Source organism: Lepidothrix coronata, unplaced genomic scaffold (assembly GCF_001604755.1).
Source record: "Lepidothrix coronata isolate B3197 unplaced genomic scaffold, Lepidothrix_coronata-1.0 Scaffold48, whole genome shotgun sequence".
Taxonomy (NCBI): Eukaryota; Metazoa; Chordata; class Aves; order Passeriformes; family Pipridae; genus Lepidothrix; species Lepidothrix coronata.
Window position 1 is genome coordinate 1,428,147 of NW_016690228.1, and position 18,240 is coordinate 1,446,386.

An 18,240-nucleotide genomic window follows, 5' to 3' on the forward strand; every position below is an offset into this window, starting at 1 on the left:
TCCAGAAAGGAAAAAAGAACCCGCATAAAAAGTTTTTTTAGTAAAAAAAAAAAAAAAAAAAATTTCTCCCTCAGGATTGGTGTATTTATATTGATTGCACATAGATGTGATTATGTTTGAAGTTGGAAACTCTCAGCCTAAGGATATGAAAATCTCCACCAACTGGTTCATGGAGCCTGCTCATTCCCTAGAGTGTCCTGATAGGGCCAAAAAGGGCCCTAAGACCCTTGTATTATACTTCCTCTGAGAAAACACCAAAGAGACTTGTGCAAAGTCTCTTTGCACAAGAGTCTCTTGTAGTAGTTTTGGATTAATCTTAGTCATGTCAGTGATCCTGCCAGCATGATAACTGACCTTTTTCCAGTTTCACCTGTATTGCTTGATGTAGGACTGATCAGCTTTAAGTTAAAGCTGATATTTTTATAAACAAATCGGGAAGCAAATTGAGTTCACATTCAGTCTGTCTACAGTTTAGTTTTCATTGATGCAATAAATTTGCAGAATTAATTTCTTCTGAGAGTCTTTATTATATTTGTTAACAAGAGCAAGGCTATTCCAGTGGAGCATTTCTACCATAGTATTTTAAATACAAAGATGTTTTAATCTCTCAGTTGCTCTCATTAAACTCAGTGGCTTAAAATATGTGAGTCTGTGTGGACATGACAGGCATGAAGAATTTATCATTTGTTCAAAAACACTCATGTCTTTCCCAAATCCACCCTTGGTTTGCCTGCAGCTCTGGGAAAACCAATTTTTTTTTTTATAGATATCTGTAGTCTCCTGCATTACCCTGTCACTTCCAGAAAATAGGATTTCTCACCTACAGATGGTGAGAAGAGAGGAGGGTAGCCGTGAACATTAGGTTGAAATTACTTGTCAAGTTTGATCAATTCACAGAAAGACAAAAATCCCTTTTGAAAAGGCACAGTTGATTTTTGAAGATTAGTAGCAATGTCCTCGCAGCTCCTTTGTTTGGGTAAATTATACAAGAGTGCAGTTTATTACCTAAATGAAAGATGCATTTGCATGTGGATGGTACATAAATTATTTAATTCTGTGCAGGATGGTGCAATAAACAACCCCTCTCCTACACACATGTGGACACAAATATACACATGCATTCACCTACTCAGGACTTATGATAGAGGGGTTGGTCCTTTACTTTGTGTTTTCTTTTTCCTTTTGCTAGCTTGTAAGTATTATTATTTGACAAAGCACTAGGGAAGGAGTACATGAATCTATTAAAGATAACAAAGCTCAATTGTGACCCCAAAGTCATGAAAGCAAGACAAATAAATCTTTCATAATGTGGAATAGCTGGTCTCTAGCTCTTCAAGGAAAGAAGGAGGAGTTGCTCTTGAAATGAACACTAATCTGAATCCTGCTGTTCTTGGGGTGACTTCTTGTTGTAGCAATTTCTTCTTACAATTTAGTCATGTCATGATGCATTAATTATCATCTGTGTTCTCTGTTTTATGGGAGCATTAAGAGATAATACCTGTTTTGTTATCTTCCAGAGTAGTAATCATTCCTATAAATAAGGAAGATGAGTGAGTGTGTGAGATGAGTGTGCATGCCAGAAAAAAATTCCTGATCTGCTGTTTGCTTTATGGTGCACCAACATAAACTGCTAACACGCAGGTAGTTGTCTTTCTCTGACAGGAAAAAAGATATGTTTCATAAAAACTTAGCTTCCTGCTCTGATTTCTAGCCTGGTTTCCTTTGGAGATGTAGTTTACACAGGCCTGCATCATTCAATGCCCCATCATGCCCAAACCATTGGGCAATTTCACCTGGGTGCACCAGAGCTGCAGATGGCTCGGCCTCACCACCAGCAGTTTATATCTAAGCCTGGATTTGGTTTCTGCCATGCCCATGCTCCTCGTAGATGTGAGCAAGCCCTCTCCTCTGCCCCATCTGTCTCCCAGCATGATGGGTTGTCTCATCCTCAGGGGAAGTTTAAGTGTGAGATATATGGGCAGCTAGGGAATCACAAAAGCAAGTTTTCCAGGATAACCTGGAGCTTCCATATGGGTTTCAGGAGTATAAGTGACCAAGCTGAAGACAGGGAGCTCCCAGTGGTGCCTGCAACAGGGTACAGGCTGCATCATGTGTGCACTCCCAGGAGACAGTGTAGAGCCTGGGAAAGGGATGTGAGAATGCAGAAATATCCTAGGCTTGTGGAAAATCCAGTTGGAACTCACAGTTTACCCCCAGCATAAGCCACATGACTAAGCTTTGGACTGGAATAAAAAAATGTGTGGGTGCTTCAGCCCCCTGCACTTAGAAACTGGGGAAAAATCAAAGTTCTTCTGTGTAAGAAATGTCCTGATCCGCCATCTAGGGCTGTGTGGAAATCCACCTGAAATATTATCAAAACCTGTTCTAACCCACTTTGTTTGCTGATCACGTGTGAGCAGCCTCAGGAAAAATAAAGCAACTCTTGCTTCTAGTTATTTTTTCCTTTGTCCATTACCATTTCATTTTCCTAAGATTAAGGAGAAAAAATTGAAGACCCAAACAGCCTCATGTTTCTGAACACTTTGCAGCAGCAGAAAGAAACAAAATGAAACAACCCCTTAAATTATTACATTTTCAAAAAGAATCATCATCTCATTGTACAGATGGTGTGTGCCAGGCTCTCATTAGCATCCTGCTCTATTTTTAGTCCCTCTTCTTGCTGCACATAAAATCTGGCTGCATTAAAGGAGGCATCATGCTGCCTTCCCCATTTTGGTCCACAAAAAGCTCTCCCCCTCTCTGCCTTACGTTTTAAGGCACAGCTGCCTTCTCTGCAAACTCGAGACTGCTCTGCGACCACCAGTGTATTTGTTCACGGGGAAGTGGAGGAAAATCACCTGTCATATCTCCTTCCTTCCATCATCAGCAATTGTTTGTGTGTCTGCTGTGAAGAAAGTTGTTAATTCTGAAAGAGGTAGAGTTCTCCACTTTAGACCTTGTTGAAACAGAGGCTAAGATTGTGCTGGCAGGCCAGAGAAAACTAGGACAAGGGAAATTAAATTCTCTTATTGCTGCTGAACTGGAGACCTATGCCAACCCTCAGCCTCAGATTCCCCTTTGGTAGCTTTTTGTTATTGCCAGCTGGTAAATCAATGCTCTTCCTGGGCAATTTTAACATGTTGGATGAGTGCAGGCACAAGGTAACCTTGCTCCTAGCCTGCAGTGTTTGGGATAGTTTTTTTCCTGGAGATTTGAGCTCCCAAAAGAGTGGAGGTTGATGTGAGCAGTGTAAGGACTTCATTCCTTGCCTCACAAAGTACATGTCTAAATATCTGAAATGGATCACATCCTCAAAGTGCCCTACCTTCACCCCCCCCAACAAGGGAAACTATTGCTGACTTATGCAGATGCAGGCATTTATCTTCCAGATATTTAAAATCAGAGGGGGTAACATCCATTCTTCATGTCCAAGGGGAGAAGCTGGTTCTTGTAGGTTCTTGTAGTCCTTTCAAGTCCACTTCCGTTTGCAGATACATCAGGGAATTTCAGGTGCCTTCACTCTGGATCAGATACTGTTCTCTTTCACACTTTTGCTGAATTACTTAATATGAGCTTGATGTCCCTTGCAGCTAGGTTCCAGAGGAACGAATGGTAATGAGGCAGTAATTTGTATGAGAGACAACAGGTCAGCTGAAGATACCCTGCTCTGAGAAGAGGGTGGAGATTGCTTCAATAAACCATGAATATTCATCTTGCATGTCTGGTCAGTTTTGATCACTCAGCTCTTTTCAAGGCAATTTCTATCAAGCTCTATGAGTGCCTGAAACAGGTTTTGACAATAAGAAATTAAAGAAAAAGATTGATGTTAAAAGGAATTGACAGGCAATAGGGTTAGAGATCCTGCTCCAAATCTGATCTTGTGAATAACCAACCTGAAATTAAATAGTTAATCTGCGAAGGTCCTTGACAACTTACGTGGTAATGCTAAAAAATATTCTCTGTTAAATATCCAGAAGAAAAAAAACAAGCAGACAAAAATCAATGCCCAAAGCCTACAAGAAATGAGGAGCAGACTTGTGTTATTTCCATTTAGTGAAATGCCAGAAAGATTAGAATTCCCAAGAACACCTTTCTTTCTTTTCCCACATGACCAGTTTTAGGCGAGACACAGGACCAAAGCTCTGATTCCTATGTGCATTTTCAAGTTCCTGTCTCAAAATGCAGCAGTGCTGAATCCAGCTTATGAGAGCAAGTGGGGACAATCCAAGCTGGGACTACTCGGACCTGTGTTTTGCCTTTGGTGAGAATGACACTTTTCAAATTGATTCTGACTATAGAAGATTAAAGGTAAGCAATAACAAATTGTAAGGCAAGCTTTAGCAGGCAGTGCACTTTGGCAATAGTTTTTTTCTTCCTAATATTTCATTTCTATTCTCTCGTGATGCACTACCCTCTTCATTAAAGTAGTGCTCTAATGCAAGTAGGTGATACAAGCTGAGAATGCCAAATACGATTTTCATGGCAGACATTGTGAAATGTTTTACAGATACTAATAGAAAGGTTTATTGCTGCTCTTTCATGTAACACATCATCATAAAAATGTCTAGAAAATTATATACATTGGTCCAGATTAAGAAATTCTCTCTGAGGTACCATTGCATGTTAAATTAAAGCACTTCATACAGTGTAACATGCTAAGTTGATGTAAAATATTTTGGGGGACAGTGGAATATGAACAATACCAAATACAAATACGTGTCAAAATATGTGTGAAAAAACCCACTGCTTAGGTACTATGCCACTTTCTTTACTTAAATTCCAATCTGGCATACCTCACCTGAATTCAGACAGGTTATCTGTGCCTGTCTTCAAGTCTGTGCTAGGCCAACAGCAGCCTGGCCTGTGTCAGTAATAGAGTGGCAGCAGGACTAGGGAGGTGATTGTTCGCCTGTACTTGGCACTGGTGAGGTTGCACCTCTGATCCTGATTCTGGGCCTCTCACAAGAAGAAAGACATGGAGGTGCTTGAGCAAGTCCAGAGAAGGACAAGGGAGCTGGTGAAGGGTCTGGAGCACAAGTCTTATGAGCAGCGGCTGAAGGAGCTGAGAGTGTTTAAGCTAGTGAAAAGGAGGCTCAGGGGGAACCTTATCACTCTCTGCAACTACCTGAAAGGAGGGTGTAGCAAGATGGGAGACAGCCTCTTGTCCCAGGCAACTAGTGACAGGATAAGAGGACAAAGCCTCAAGTTGCACCAGGGGAGGTTTAGTTTGGATATCAGAAAGAATTTCTTCATGGATTCTAGAAAGATCTCAAGTGTCACAGCCTTGCACTGCTCATCCAAAAAAAGAGAATAATTTGTGTTTCTAGAGGGATTAATTTTCTTGAGGTAGTAGCACAGTGATACTGCTTGAATTTTAAAAGACGAAATGGGCTTTTGACAAGTCTGACATTGATGCTCACAGATGGACACACCGCAGCACCTCAGAGGTTAATCTAAGCATTTGCATTAAGCGACCTGAACTGTAATTAATCACGGAATAGTCTTGTTCCAGAAACTCCTTCATAGTCCTCTGCTGAGCTTCAGGGGTGCCCAGCTTGTCAGCCCAGCTCCAAGCACTCATTGCACTCCTTGATACTTCTTTCTAACTAAGTGAAACTGGAAGGATGTCTAGCAGTCTCTTGCTGGTTTTCTGCCTGCTGCGTGCTTTGCAGTGCCTTGCACTTGTTTGCCTTAAGGTTAAATGTGTCTGTCCTGGGAAATGACACTCTATTATGATATTTGGCATCTAACACAAGGCTGAAATGAGAGCCAGGATCCTCTAACCCTTTGGGAATATGAATACTTGTGCAATTATGTTGACATAATACAGAAACAGCTTGGGTTCACTTTTTCAGCTGGAAAATTTTCATTTTAGAGAAATTAAAGTGAGGGCCTTTAAGCATTACAAGGCTACTCCTGTGGAGTGTTTGGGCTGGGAGCAAAGCTGCTTGCCTGTGAGGGAGACTGCTCTGGGGTGTAGTGACGAGGGGGCAGCCAGCTCTTCTGCCTTGGGGGTGGTGACCCCATACCCCATGACAGTGCCTGAGCTGGAGCTGCAGCCTGAAGGGTGTGGTCTGAGGGACTGAGGACCACACTCAGAATCATGCATCACCATGACCACAATCAAAATTTCCCCCAGATGAAGTGATCTGAATGCAGTTATCACCACTGGATGAGAAGAGAGCAGAAAGCCATAGGTATTTTAGTGATAAAAAAAATGCTTCCCAGCATCACCACTGTTATTTCTACCTTTCCCTAGAGGACCTCAAGCCAAAAATTTTTGAAGCTCTCCTCATCACAGCCTCACATGGGAGCTAGCCAAAATCAATCTCTAACTACACAGCCTTTTTCCAACATACTCCCACTTGAGAACAAATAAGCCCCCAATCCAGTTTGGTTAGTACTTTTCTAGTGAGAGAAAACTGCCATCAAGTCTTTTAACATACAGTTATACTTTGAAAGGTCACTCTGTGAAAATGGTGCCAGGAGGCTCCACATTTATTGACACCCTTCCCTGGGCAATTTGCTCAGTTTACATGTAATGAATAAACTCTGTTCTTGGCTGCTGTCCAATCCAGCTGGTCTAAAAGCCAAGTTGTGTTAGCCTTCTGCCAGGGCATTATCACCAAAACTAAAGGTTGTTCCAGAAAAACCTTTTGACCCGTAGCCTAAGAATGTCTTCTTCCTGTCACATCTGCATTTGGGCACTTTATTATAACCCCCATTTACCATAGTCAATATCAGCATTCCCCATTTTTCTTGTTTTCAGCTGCTCATGAACTCCACTATTCCTGCACCTGAGTTAAATTGTGGTGCCATTTGTCCCACTGTCAATCTTCAACTGTGCAGTAGCTCCTAACTTAGCTGTGATGGTTCAGACTTCTCTCTAGAACTGGTTGTTGTATCTACTCAAGGCAAACAGGAGAGGAAAATGGGGTTTGCTGTGTATATCAGTATATCAGCCTTGTGGATGGATGCAATTTGTAGGGTTAGTTTAGCTCCAGGATAGGCAGCTGACCCACCATGTCTGAGGAAGTGTCTTAACCTGGCAAAGTAGTTACGGGATTGTTATGGCAGGATGGCTTCTGATGCTTGTGCTGGCTCATCTGTAGTTAAATCACAAACCTCACAGCAATGCACTGTGAATGTAACTTCTTTACAGATCTAGGACTGGAAAGGATCATTCCGACCTCGTGGCCAAATGGTGCAGATGGGATTTCTGCAGTAAGTCTGCACCTAGAGGAATATCATCAAGTCCGGAGAAGAGCTACACTGTGCCTACACAGAAAAACACTCATGTGAGTCACTGAGGAACTGAGAGCCCTAAGTGTGGCCTATTTGACCTGATAACCTTTGAGGCTGAATAGAAAGTGCATCACTGCATATGGAAACTTTGTAAGTCATGGTAGGGCTTTCACTTAGGTTACAACTTCAGTGAAGATGAGTGTTTCACTCTGGACAGGAGGATATATGAAGTTAAGGCTCATATTCAAAGATTTCTCTGTATTTGAGTGCTCTTTTGTGTTTCTCTCTATGCCCAGCAACTGGATCTCCAGGATGAACACTCCTGTGGTGCTTCATTGCAGGCCTCGGTGGCCTGGACACCTCCATGGATGGTTCAGCTCTGGTTCATCCAGTTTTGCAGTGGAGAGAAGAGCAATCAGGAGGCATGGGTGAGGTGCGATCCAGCACAGACAGTACTCGCTCTCAGTACACTAAGGATATATCTCATGCAGAAATATTTTTTAAATATGACTGTTCTGTGTCACAGTCACCAGTCAACATATGTCAGTCCTGCATGACAGGCTATAAGGCCAGTGAGTTTGCCAGAACCCACAGCCTAGCTGTCAGCATCAGCCAGTACAGACATACACTGCTGGAGGGCCCAGGTTTAATCTTCACTGGTTTTCATCATGGGAGTTATCACATGTAAGGACTGTACAATAGCAACAACAATTTACAGGCTGCTAGGAATGCAGCCAGTTCTCCTCAGACCTGGGGCTGTCTCCATTTTCTGCCAATCCAACAGAGGAGCCGTGCGGAGGCTTACTAGAGGAGACTGGATAAATCACCTTGGCAGCTCTCACACTGGTCAGGTCACACCATTCAGTGGATATTTATACTCTTTTTTTGCAGCTCTGATTAAGTATTTCTCTGTCAAAATTCTGGAAGTGACGGAGCAGTGGCTGTGACATGCCGAAGTTCAACTCTCTCTGCCTATTCATTTTGAGTAATGATCTCTATCAGTATCATCTGCTACTTATAAAGATGTTATCAGCTCTCCCTGTGTTATTATTTTATGTTAGCATATTATACAATTATTCATTTGTATTACTGTAGTTCCCAGAGACCTCTCTCTGGATCAGGACCTTACTGTGGAAGTTGCAGCAGCACCTGGCCATATTTTGTAGTCTATTGTCATTGTCAGAAGCCAGAGAGGAACCTGTATTTCAAAACAGGAACCATCTGATAGATATATGAATGGGCCTCATGTTTCTGTGTAAGATACTGTTTTAATTCTCAAAACTAAGGGAGGAATTCACATTGATTTTGGCTGGTGTTGGACTGAACAACTCTGGAAGTGGTAGCATCCAGTTCTGTGGTCCAACCATTTGCATGGTTTGTTAGGAAAAACCCAAACTGATCTCTGTGGGTGTATCTAGTGGTCCTGCTGTGAAAGGCAGAGGCAAAGATGTAAGGCTTGCCTGAATCCCTTCCATGCACTCACATCAATGACTTGTGGAACCACAGTGAAGCCTTGCTATCTCACGCCCTTAAACCTTCTCAGCCTAAAAGTGGATATTAGTAAATAGTCTCAAAGCCATCAAAGGCTTCAAGCTAGCTGCCTGACAGCTGTTATCTTCAATGGTTGAAGCAGGGATTGCAACATGAAGAAAATGTCTGCATGGTCTGCCTTTGCAAATCTGGCTTCACCCTGAACAGGTAGGAGATGTAGCGCTCTCTGCACACCCTGCTGGTCAGGCAGTCTGACCTGAAAAAAAAGGTCCTTTACAGACTTGTTTCATACATAACACTATTTGCTTTACTTTTTAAAGTGTCTCCCTTAGTAGAGAAATGAAGATTATCTGAGTGTTTTTGAATTCAAGCCAATAGGACCTGTCTGGCAGTGAAACATCTCTTGCTATGCAGACATCCAGTCTCAGCAACAAGAAAAGTGCTTTAAATATCACCTGAAAACTTTATCCTAGATCGCACATTTGCATTTGAATAAGTTTGTTTCTTTGTCTAAAAGCTCTGATTTTTCAGACTGCACTACAAGGATATTGAAGCAGTTCATCACTGTTGCTATGAAAGTTCAAAGCCATTTATCTTCAATAAGGTTACTTGATACAATTTCTAACAGCAAGAACCTCTCTGTCCTGGAGCTTTCCACAAGATTAAGTGATGTATTCAGATAAGGAATGTCTCAGGAGGATTTTCAGTATCTGGAAGACATAAAGCTCATTCTAGTTGAGGAATGGCAGGTTTTGCAATCAGTGTTTCCCATTTTCCTACCAATAAGCTTTGTTAGTCTCCTTCTTGGAGCCTGGCATCCTTTTGTGAAAGTACTGCAAGAAGAGCCATCTTTGCAATGAAAGTTAGTTCTCATCCTTCTCTTGAAGATTATTACTGCTTGCTAATCCTTCCCGTGCATGTTCTGGAGTGGCAGAGCCCAAAGGGAGATAAAAAAGCTCTTCATTAGTCTTTTGCCTTTGTGGAGAGAGAAACAATGAGTGCTTGTAGTCCTAACCAAGGGTATGAGATATAGGTTTAATGTGATGTTCTGCCAAGGATTTTTTGCATTATTTTCAACAAATGCTTTCCTGTCTTGGTGAGAGCTATGCACATGAAAGACAGCAACACTGTCCTGTGTCAGGACCTGGAAGAATCACTAGCAGCTGCAGGTAGCTGGGTACCCACCAAAACCAAAGGAGCTCTTGGGCAGGATGGGACTGGGTGTTTGCACTCACTATGCAGCGCCATTGTGCAGGACCATTTACATGCAGACCCAGCTGATCTGCTCATCTGCACTGCTCCAAAAGACAGGGCTCCCAGCAGATGAGAAGCCCTTTTCCTGGGTGGAAGGTGCTGGTGTGAAGAGGCACAGAGCTTAACTCAGGAGGTCTGATTATTTTCCTGGCAGCCCATGCTGTGACCTCACTGCAAGTGTTTTCTGTTGGGCAACTTTTCTGTGCAGGGACTGAGCTCTGCCCTCAGCTCTATGTGAACACCTCTGGAGCCCGCAGGTGCTGCCATGTCCTACCCTGCTGTTAAACCCCCTTGTTTTCCGCAGGGCCATCTCTGTGAAAGATGAATCATCTTTCTGTGTGAACAGTTCTCGTGATGACACATGGCAATCTTTGTTTTCTGCCCTGCACTCTGATGGCATAAGCGTGCAGAGTTAATTGCATTAAAAAAAAAAAAGAGGTTAAAAACCTATGCTTGTGTCTGAACAGTTCAGAATCTGGAGCTCCTCCATATAAGAAGGTGTTTCTGATCCAATTGGAGAAGAAGTACATCTGAGTCTATTCTGACAGATTCTTCTCCTATGAGTGTTTTTCAGGTCTGTGTTGGGCTAGAAAAACAGATAAATCACCTATACTACAGTACTGTCAATTGCTGATGCACAAAAAAGAGAGTCATGCAGCAGTATCCAGCAAGTTATTGTAAATGACTCATTTTGTTATAGCCCTTTTATTGTCCAGGATTTACCATCTCTCCTTTCTTCAGTAGTTTACTGACCTGTATTCATAAAGGATGGTATGAAGGAGAAGATGTGATATCAAGTCCAGTGAGGACTACTGCCCTACTTCTGAACAAGCCCTACAGCTGCCACTGGCACTGCAAGATCCTTTGTCATCTTCAAGATGATGAGACTGAGGATGCTTCAGCTGATTTATAAGGAGTCATGGATATATGATGTGAGCTTAATTCATAATAGGATTGAGCTGAAAGCACTAATGGTGTTTTACTGCAGATCTGACATTAACATTCACACAGTGTCTGATGGATAGTGCAGAAGAACCAAAGTAGGTTTTGTAGTGGATCTGATAGCAATCCATCCTGCTCAGCCTGATGAAATTATTGTTGCAATTTATTAAACCAAGCAAAAGAAAATCCACCCATGAACAGAGATGTGGAAAAAGCTTAAAAAACCCAATGAACTAAACCAAACCCAAACCCAATATCTTGTCTATGTAAAAAAAAAAAAAAAAAAAAAAAAGGAACACCACTCTCAGATCAGCTAGGTAGGAAAATAGAATTTTGCAACAACTGCATAGTGTTTTTGCAACCTCATTTTCTCTTGCACCAAATGAAGGGTACTTCCTTACTTCAAACACATGTAAGGTTGTGTTCTTCACAGGAAGGAAGGAATTAATTAAGAGTGATTTGTTTTAATACATTATAAAGATGCAAAATACTAGAGTACAAAATGAATTCTAGAAGCCTTGATTACAGCCAAATTTAGGAATCAAGCTGCTTTTCAACCATAAGCAGAGAGCTGTAAAAAGTGCTATATTATGGGCACTGAAAGAGTGTGTGCAAATTGAACTTCACTGTTGATCCTATTTCCAGCATTTTGGATTTATGTCCTACCATGCAGAATATTTGCTTCACCATTGCTTTATAACAGTATAAGGTTATTCATAGGCTTTGAATTGCAACAGAATTAGAATGCCTTCTGTGGTAGAAAGCCCTTAAATATATCCTTAAACATTTGAACTTCATGTTGAGATGCTTACAAAGGCTGGTTTTAGCACCCATCTCTCATTTCTTCCTGAAATGTGTCCTCCTTTTGTTTCCTGGGAATCTCACTGGACAGATTTTCATCAGTACTCCAATGTAGTGCAGTATTCTAGTGTAGTACTCCAATCTAGATTTCTGAAATCCCTGCCAGAGCTGGGTCTTTGCAGATGTGGAGAAAGCCAAGACAAGCAAGGAGTTTACTTTGTTGGGTTCACAAAGTAGATATTTCAAATACAAAAAGTGCCAACTAACAAGAAGTAAATAGTCTGGAAAAAGTAAATAACAAAGAAATATACATCCCCCTAGAACTTGTGATCAGGCAACAAAAGCATTATTACATTTGGTCTCTACCCCAGTGTACAAAGACCTCAGAAAGTTTAAGCTAGAGGAACTGTTTTTCTTGGGGTCTTATTGCTTTTGCTTTGTTTTATTTTTACTGGAGGAGCTGGAGAAGCCAGTTTCAGTCCACAAAAGCACCAATGATTTATTTATTGCTATCAGTTAAGGCAAGGGCAGCATTTGCTGGTTCTGAATATTTAACATCGCAGGGAAAAAGCAAGCTGTTCTGAAGGCTGTGTGTTCCAGTGAAGCACTGCAAATCAGTATGTCCCTCCCTGGCCTTCTGAATTCAGAGGTGGGAGAAACATGTAGCTGTGCTCCAGTGTATTCTTACAGGGACTGAGACTTCTTTGGACCTCAGCTTGCATGGTCATGAGCAGCCTGTTGAAGAGACCCTAGCTCCTCTCTGATCTGCTATGAAAGTCCAGGTAAGGAGGTGACGTACATCTATGTCTCAGAAGACATTGCCTGCATGGTATTCATCTCAGGAAAACTTCAATTCATTTCACGTCATGCATAATTTATAATAATTCTCAGGAGAGCAACAGATAGGAGAGATCAGCATCAATAGTCTTGTCTACCTGAAGTTAACTACAGCGAGATGTGTTTTGAAGAACTGAAGGACTATTCTCAGCTTGCTTCCCCCCTTCCTTGGCTTTCCAAGGAACTCAAGCTATGAGCCTCAGTCTCTCTAGCTACTAACTGACCCGACCGACCAGATGTTTCTTGACAAAGCATTCAGGAGCAGCCAGGCCACAGTCACACACAGGCAGAAGGGAAAACAGGAAAAGGCAGTTTCCCATGCTTCTCATGTGTCACAATCCCTGTGGAGGCCCCTCCTTCAATATGTCACCTACTGCAGTGGGATTTCTCTGTTGCTGTTAGCTATGGAGGAAACAGGGCTGACTGCAGATGGAACCGAGTTGCCAGATCCTGCCTCCAACTCTCCCCAAGGAGCCATCCAAGGAAGATGCTCTTAGAGAAGCCCGTGTCTTTTTATGATCATTGCTGTTGTAAAACACCCTCAGCAGAAGGGGGCCATCATTCTTTCCCTGCCCCCAAAATGTATGGAAGGAAGAAAAGAGTTTTTTTTTTAAAGGAATGTATTTTAAATCTCATGTCTATATTGTTTTAAATCAATATTTAGCAGCACCAACTGTGGGTTTAAGGGGCACAGAATTCCATAGCAAGATCAGTGCTGAGCTTAGGACCGTCCTTATACTTTATTTTCTGAAAAGTGTTTTTTGGATGCTTAAGGAAATAGCAGCTAAGAAGATGAACGCCCCAATGGCTGGTTATGGTTATATCACACATGTAGCCAGACTATCTAGCAACCTCTCATTGCCCTGTATGATACAAGAGTGATATTTAACCATGCTCACTGTGACCACCTACTAGCTGTCCTAAATTGAATGCAGGATGAGGGTTTCCAGGCCCCTGCTCAGCAGAGGTGGTGACTTCTTCTTCTGAAGCTTTCAGTGTTTGAATGAGGAAGTTGTTCCCTCAGAAGCTGAAGGAAGCTGTGAAACTGCAGGCTCCCGCAGGGCTTGGTTGTAACCACAGTATAAGAGTTAAATCACTCTTGCTAATATGGAAACCTGGGTGCTCTTGTCCCTTAGTGAAATACTTGACCTTTCATCAGGCACAGGGGCCTCCAGTCAATTAGGCAGGCAATGAAGAAAACATATTTGCATAGCATTCTCAGAGCAAAGGTTTCTGTGAGTCACCCTGGGTGCACTTTTCATTAACATGTGTTGCTTTCAGTGCTGCTGGAGGGCTACAATAAATTGATTAGCCTCTTTAAAATTTATCATAAAATTGTATTAACAAAATGGTAAATACATTACACAGAGACTGTAACCACGGGATGTTTACATAATGCCCACTGTGGACAAGTACTAAATACCATAAAAGACCTGAGACCCCCCCGAAAAGTCTGCAAGTTCTGGCTCTCACAAGGCAGCTAGAGCACCACTGTTGTTGCTGTTTCTCTTCCTGCTCCTCTTCCCCCTCACATTTCAGCTTCGGAGTTGTGAACTTTGCTGGTCGTTATTGCAATTCCTATCGCTAGGCTTCCATTGTCAGAAAAGAGTTGAGCCAGGGAAGTGTTCAGCACAAGGCAATCCCCGTCGGAAATGACAGAGTCCACACACTCCAGTACCGACCTGGGGGTCGCCTCCCACTTAAGGCGCCTCTGGTTCCTGTTGAGCTCCAGCCGGTAGGTGAAGTTGTCAGCTTGGGTCGGTGTGCCAATCAGCATCATTGTGGCGAAGAACTGCGGGTGGCCTTCATACTTCTCCTGCTTCCTGAGTACCAGCAAAAACTGGTGGCCAAGGCAAGAGTGCATGATGATCCAGTCTGTGGGTGCGGGCAGGTGCATGTCCGTGGCCAGGAAGACAATCTCTGCACCCTGAAGGATGTTGATGTGATGGGTCTGCCTCAGGTGGGACACCACCACCTCCAAGTGCCCTTCCCATGGGCAGGAAAAGAGCGGGCACATGCAGGGAACCAGCTCGGGGTCATGCACTGCTTCGTGATGATGGCAGGGAGGAAGGATGCCTCGCTCCGTGGACGTCTGCGCAGCTGCACAGAGGGTCGGTGCATACTACAAGAAGAGAGAAATTACATGTGATAGCAGGTGGACCAAGAATCAGTGTAGATATCCAAGGTGCAGACCCTGCAGATATCAGTCACCTAACACTCCACCTAAAACAGCACTAGTGGGATTGCAGGGAACTCAGCACTCTGGATATCAGAGGCAATTCTGACCTGGATGTGCACAACAAAAAGTGCCTCGTTCTCCAGAAGAGAGAAACTGTTTGAGTCATGGTAAATCACTTAAAATGAAAATGATGTATGTGTTTAAAGAGCAATTTCATTAGTTTAGGGGGAAAAATCTGATTAAAAGAAAAAAAACCAACAAAGCAAGAACAGCATGGGGCATTTTATATAGTTAAGGCTTTTGCTGCTCAGAACAAGGAAATGAAATATGTATGGCATTATTACTCTTTAATGAAACATACATGCAAATACAGGCATTTTTCCTGAAACAATAAGCTTTATAACATCCATAATTTGTGAAATGAAAGTCAAGTTTTTATTGTATACGATACCGTCATTATTTTTTTTTTTGTCAATATATTTGTGCCTAATAGATGCACTTACCTCCATAAATCTTAAATTGCTCTCAAAGGTGAATGGATGGCAAATTTAGGGCATTTTTGCAATAAAGTAAACTTGGATTAAGATAGGGCTGCTCACTAAAAAGGCAGTAGCTCTTGCAGAAGGTTTCCACATGAGGACTAGAAAGCAAATTGCTCTGCCTCTGTCAAGTGGGTGTTGTTGAAGAGAAATGTCTTATTCAACCAAAAGTGTATTCACAAGTAATGCTATTCAGGAAGAGTAATGGCTTTCCACAATAACTCTGTGCATAGACAAACCCTAAAGCATCATGACAGGCATGCTGGTCATGATTCATTCTACCCAATTTTAAACATTTACTTCAGCATTTACTTCAGCCAACCAAGCCACCTTGGACTGCCTCTGCAGTCTGTAGGGTGCGGCAGCCCTTACAGCGGAGGATGCAGACCTCAGGTGGAGTAATTCACATTCTAAAGGTGACATCAGCTGATGCCAGACAGACTGAAATCCAGTCTGTCTAGTTGTACCTAATTTTTGGCTGTTTAATAAGTTTTTTTCTTTGAACCCCTCTTCTAAGAGCGTGTCTCATATATCCATTAATATCTCTTATATGTATGGCCAGTCTTCGCGAGCGAAGATTTGGGAAAGGTCATTAACCCTTCGAGCCCTTCATTTTTTAGGTGAGACACAGCGTGCGCTGAACTGAGCCCACCCTTTAATCCTGAGGTTCATCTGCCGGGGCCGAGCAAGCTCGGACAGTGGCAGTGAGGTCCTCAGGACGTAGGTTTGTTTAGAGTGACCTTCTCTTAGATGGGTTGCCTCACAGGGCTGACGAGCTCCATCTGCCCGGGGGAGTTTTTCCCTGACTGGGAATTGAACCCGGGTCGCAGCGGTGAGAGTGCTGTATCCTAACCACTAGACCACCAGGGGCCCCCCAATATCTCTTATAAGAGTACATACATATGTATGTACATTTCGCTTAAACATATGTTTTTGGAAGATTCATGTAATTCCCTGAATACTGCCCCACGTCCACTCATTTTAATATATGTACCCAAAATTTCAGGAACTACGTCATAGTTCTAACATCTAACAGTTGTTCTCGTCCATAGCACACCCAAGACATAGCAGATTTGGGATTTATTTGGTTATTTTTTGGTTATTTTTTGTTTTAATCAGGGGCAAGCATAATCCCATAAAATGGGTGCTAAATTTGTTGCAAATGGTGTATTTCTCATCTCTTTATGGATATCATGGTGCCTTTCATTACAACCTTGCTCTAAGCAGTTTTGCTTTCCAGGATGTTTTGGAAGGCAATTTCTTGGGTGAATTGTCCTAACTCTCAGATGACCAAGGCTCCCTTGCCAACTAGGATGACAAGTCCTGAATCTCCATTCTCACTTTGACATCCAGTGCCTTGGGAGGAAACATGAATTTCACAGTAACAGCAATCACAACCTTGCTCTGCCTATCACATTCCTGAGCAGCTAATGACAAAGGGAGCTGTTTCTTCTTCCTCTGGCATTTGATGTGAAGAATAATTGACTAGTTAAGCCCTATTACTGAAACTTCCTTTTTCTTTGGAGAATTATTACTTCAATAGTACAGTTCTACTTTTCCCTTCCTCATTTTTTATTTGTTTTGCTGTGTAAAATTCAAGAATATAAACTTTCTAGGAACATAATGAATTGAGGACAGATAAATGACTATCATTGTCTGGGAAATAAAACAGGTCATTATAAACTAATCAAGGTTTGTGGCATTAGCTGCCTGCTTATCGCAGTGGGATTACTGGTTCACACTTAATTCTGCATTAATTTTTGCATCCCATTAGGATGAAAGTTATGGTTAATTTAAACTCTTTTTGGTGAAGGAGGGTATTGCAATGGCAGATCATAAAAGCCTTAAAAAAAAAATCCCTGAAATGCTAATTGCCTCATAAAATGAATTCTAATCTCCCAATCTAATACAGTGGGTGTGAGCAATTACTTTCTCTCACCAAACTGTTAATGCAACATTAGTGATTATACTAATTAAAACTAATGAACTCGTACTCACATGCTGATAAACCTCTCAGCCACTCAACAAGTTCCAGCCTTCTATCAGTTTTATTTAACTCTCCTTTTGGAAGATGAATCTTAAATTAACCTCTTGAATAACATTCAAAATTAGGTTTTGAAATGTGAAGCTTTATAGACTGTGTATAATTCTTCTCCAAAGATTACCAGAGTCAGAGAAACCACTTCCACTGAGGATGTAATTGAATTTAGAAATGCATTCTTCTAATCTGATAAGCATGGAGACCAACGGTAGCTCATCCATCTAAACTGCATCCAAGGTAAGAAAATAGAAATACCCTCAAAAAATCTCTTTATGACGAACACATTTCTATGGCTTAGGAATTAGGAATATAAATTACAATGAGCAATTTATTCAATGTATCTTTCTTCTTTCCTTAATCTGTGATTTTGTGTGTATGTGCACAAATAATTGTGAATTGTCTTTCACATCTCATATGTCTGAAACATTCTCAAAACCTTTCCATGAACCACTTCAGCAAAGGATTTCTGGTCTGACTTTGTTCATTTCAGGTTTACTGAAAATTCTGAAATCCAGGACAAACCACATGATCTATCTTTATTCTCTGACTAGGTGAGAACCATCTTCAAAATCTGATTTCTGAATTATTCAACATTCCTGTTTCTAAACTCTAAATTTGTAGTATTTTTCAATAAACATTTAATAATTCTCTGTCACTGTAAAAAAAAAAGTCTCAGAGGAAACTATTACTTTACTCTTACTTTTGAGGTATGAATGTAACTATTGGGGTGTCTGTGCCCTTGTTGGTGATTCATATGACTGTGAATTGAAACACTAAAATTGAAATGCAAAATGGGCATAAAACGGTCACCTTGACTGTATTTAAATGCTTGAATAAATATTTATGAACATTTTTTCTCATGTTTAATCTCCTCCAGTATTTACTTTCCATCATTTATTGCCCGATTACCT

The 18,240-nt window shown here is 41.7% G+C and overlaps 1 protein-coding gene across 1 annotated transcript in view; it reads right to left on the reverse strand.

Moving 5' to 3' along the window:
• Window positions 1–13,842: 13,842 nt before the first annotated feature.
• SIAH3 (siah E3 ubiquitin protein ligase family member 3) overlaps window positions 13,843–18,240 on the reverse strand; it is a 52,463-nt gene continuing 48,065 nt past the window's right edge. The window contains exon 4 of the mRNA XM_017814997.1: window positions 13,843–14,692. Coding sequence (XP_017670486.1) covers window positions 14,099–14,692 — 594 coding nt within the window. The 3' untranslated portion in view covers window positions 13,843–14,098. The remainder of the gene's footprint in view (window positions 14,693–18,240) is intronic.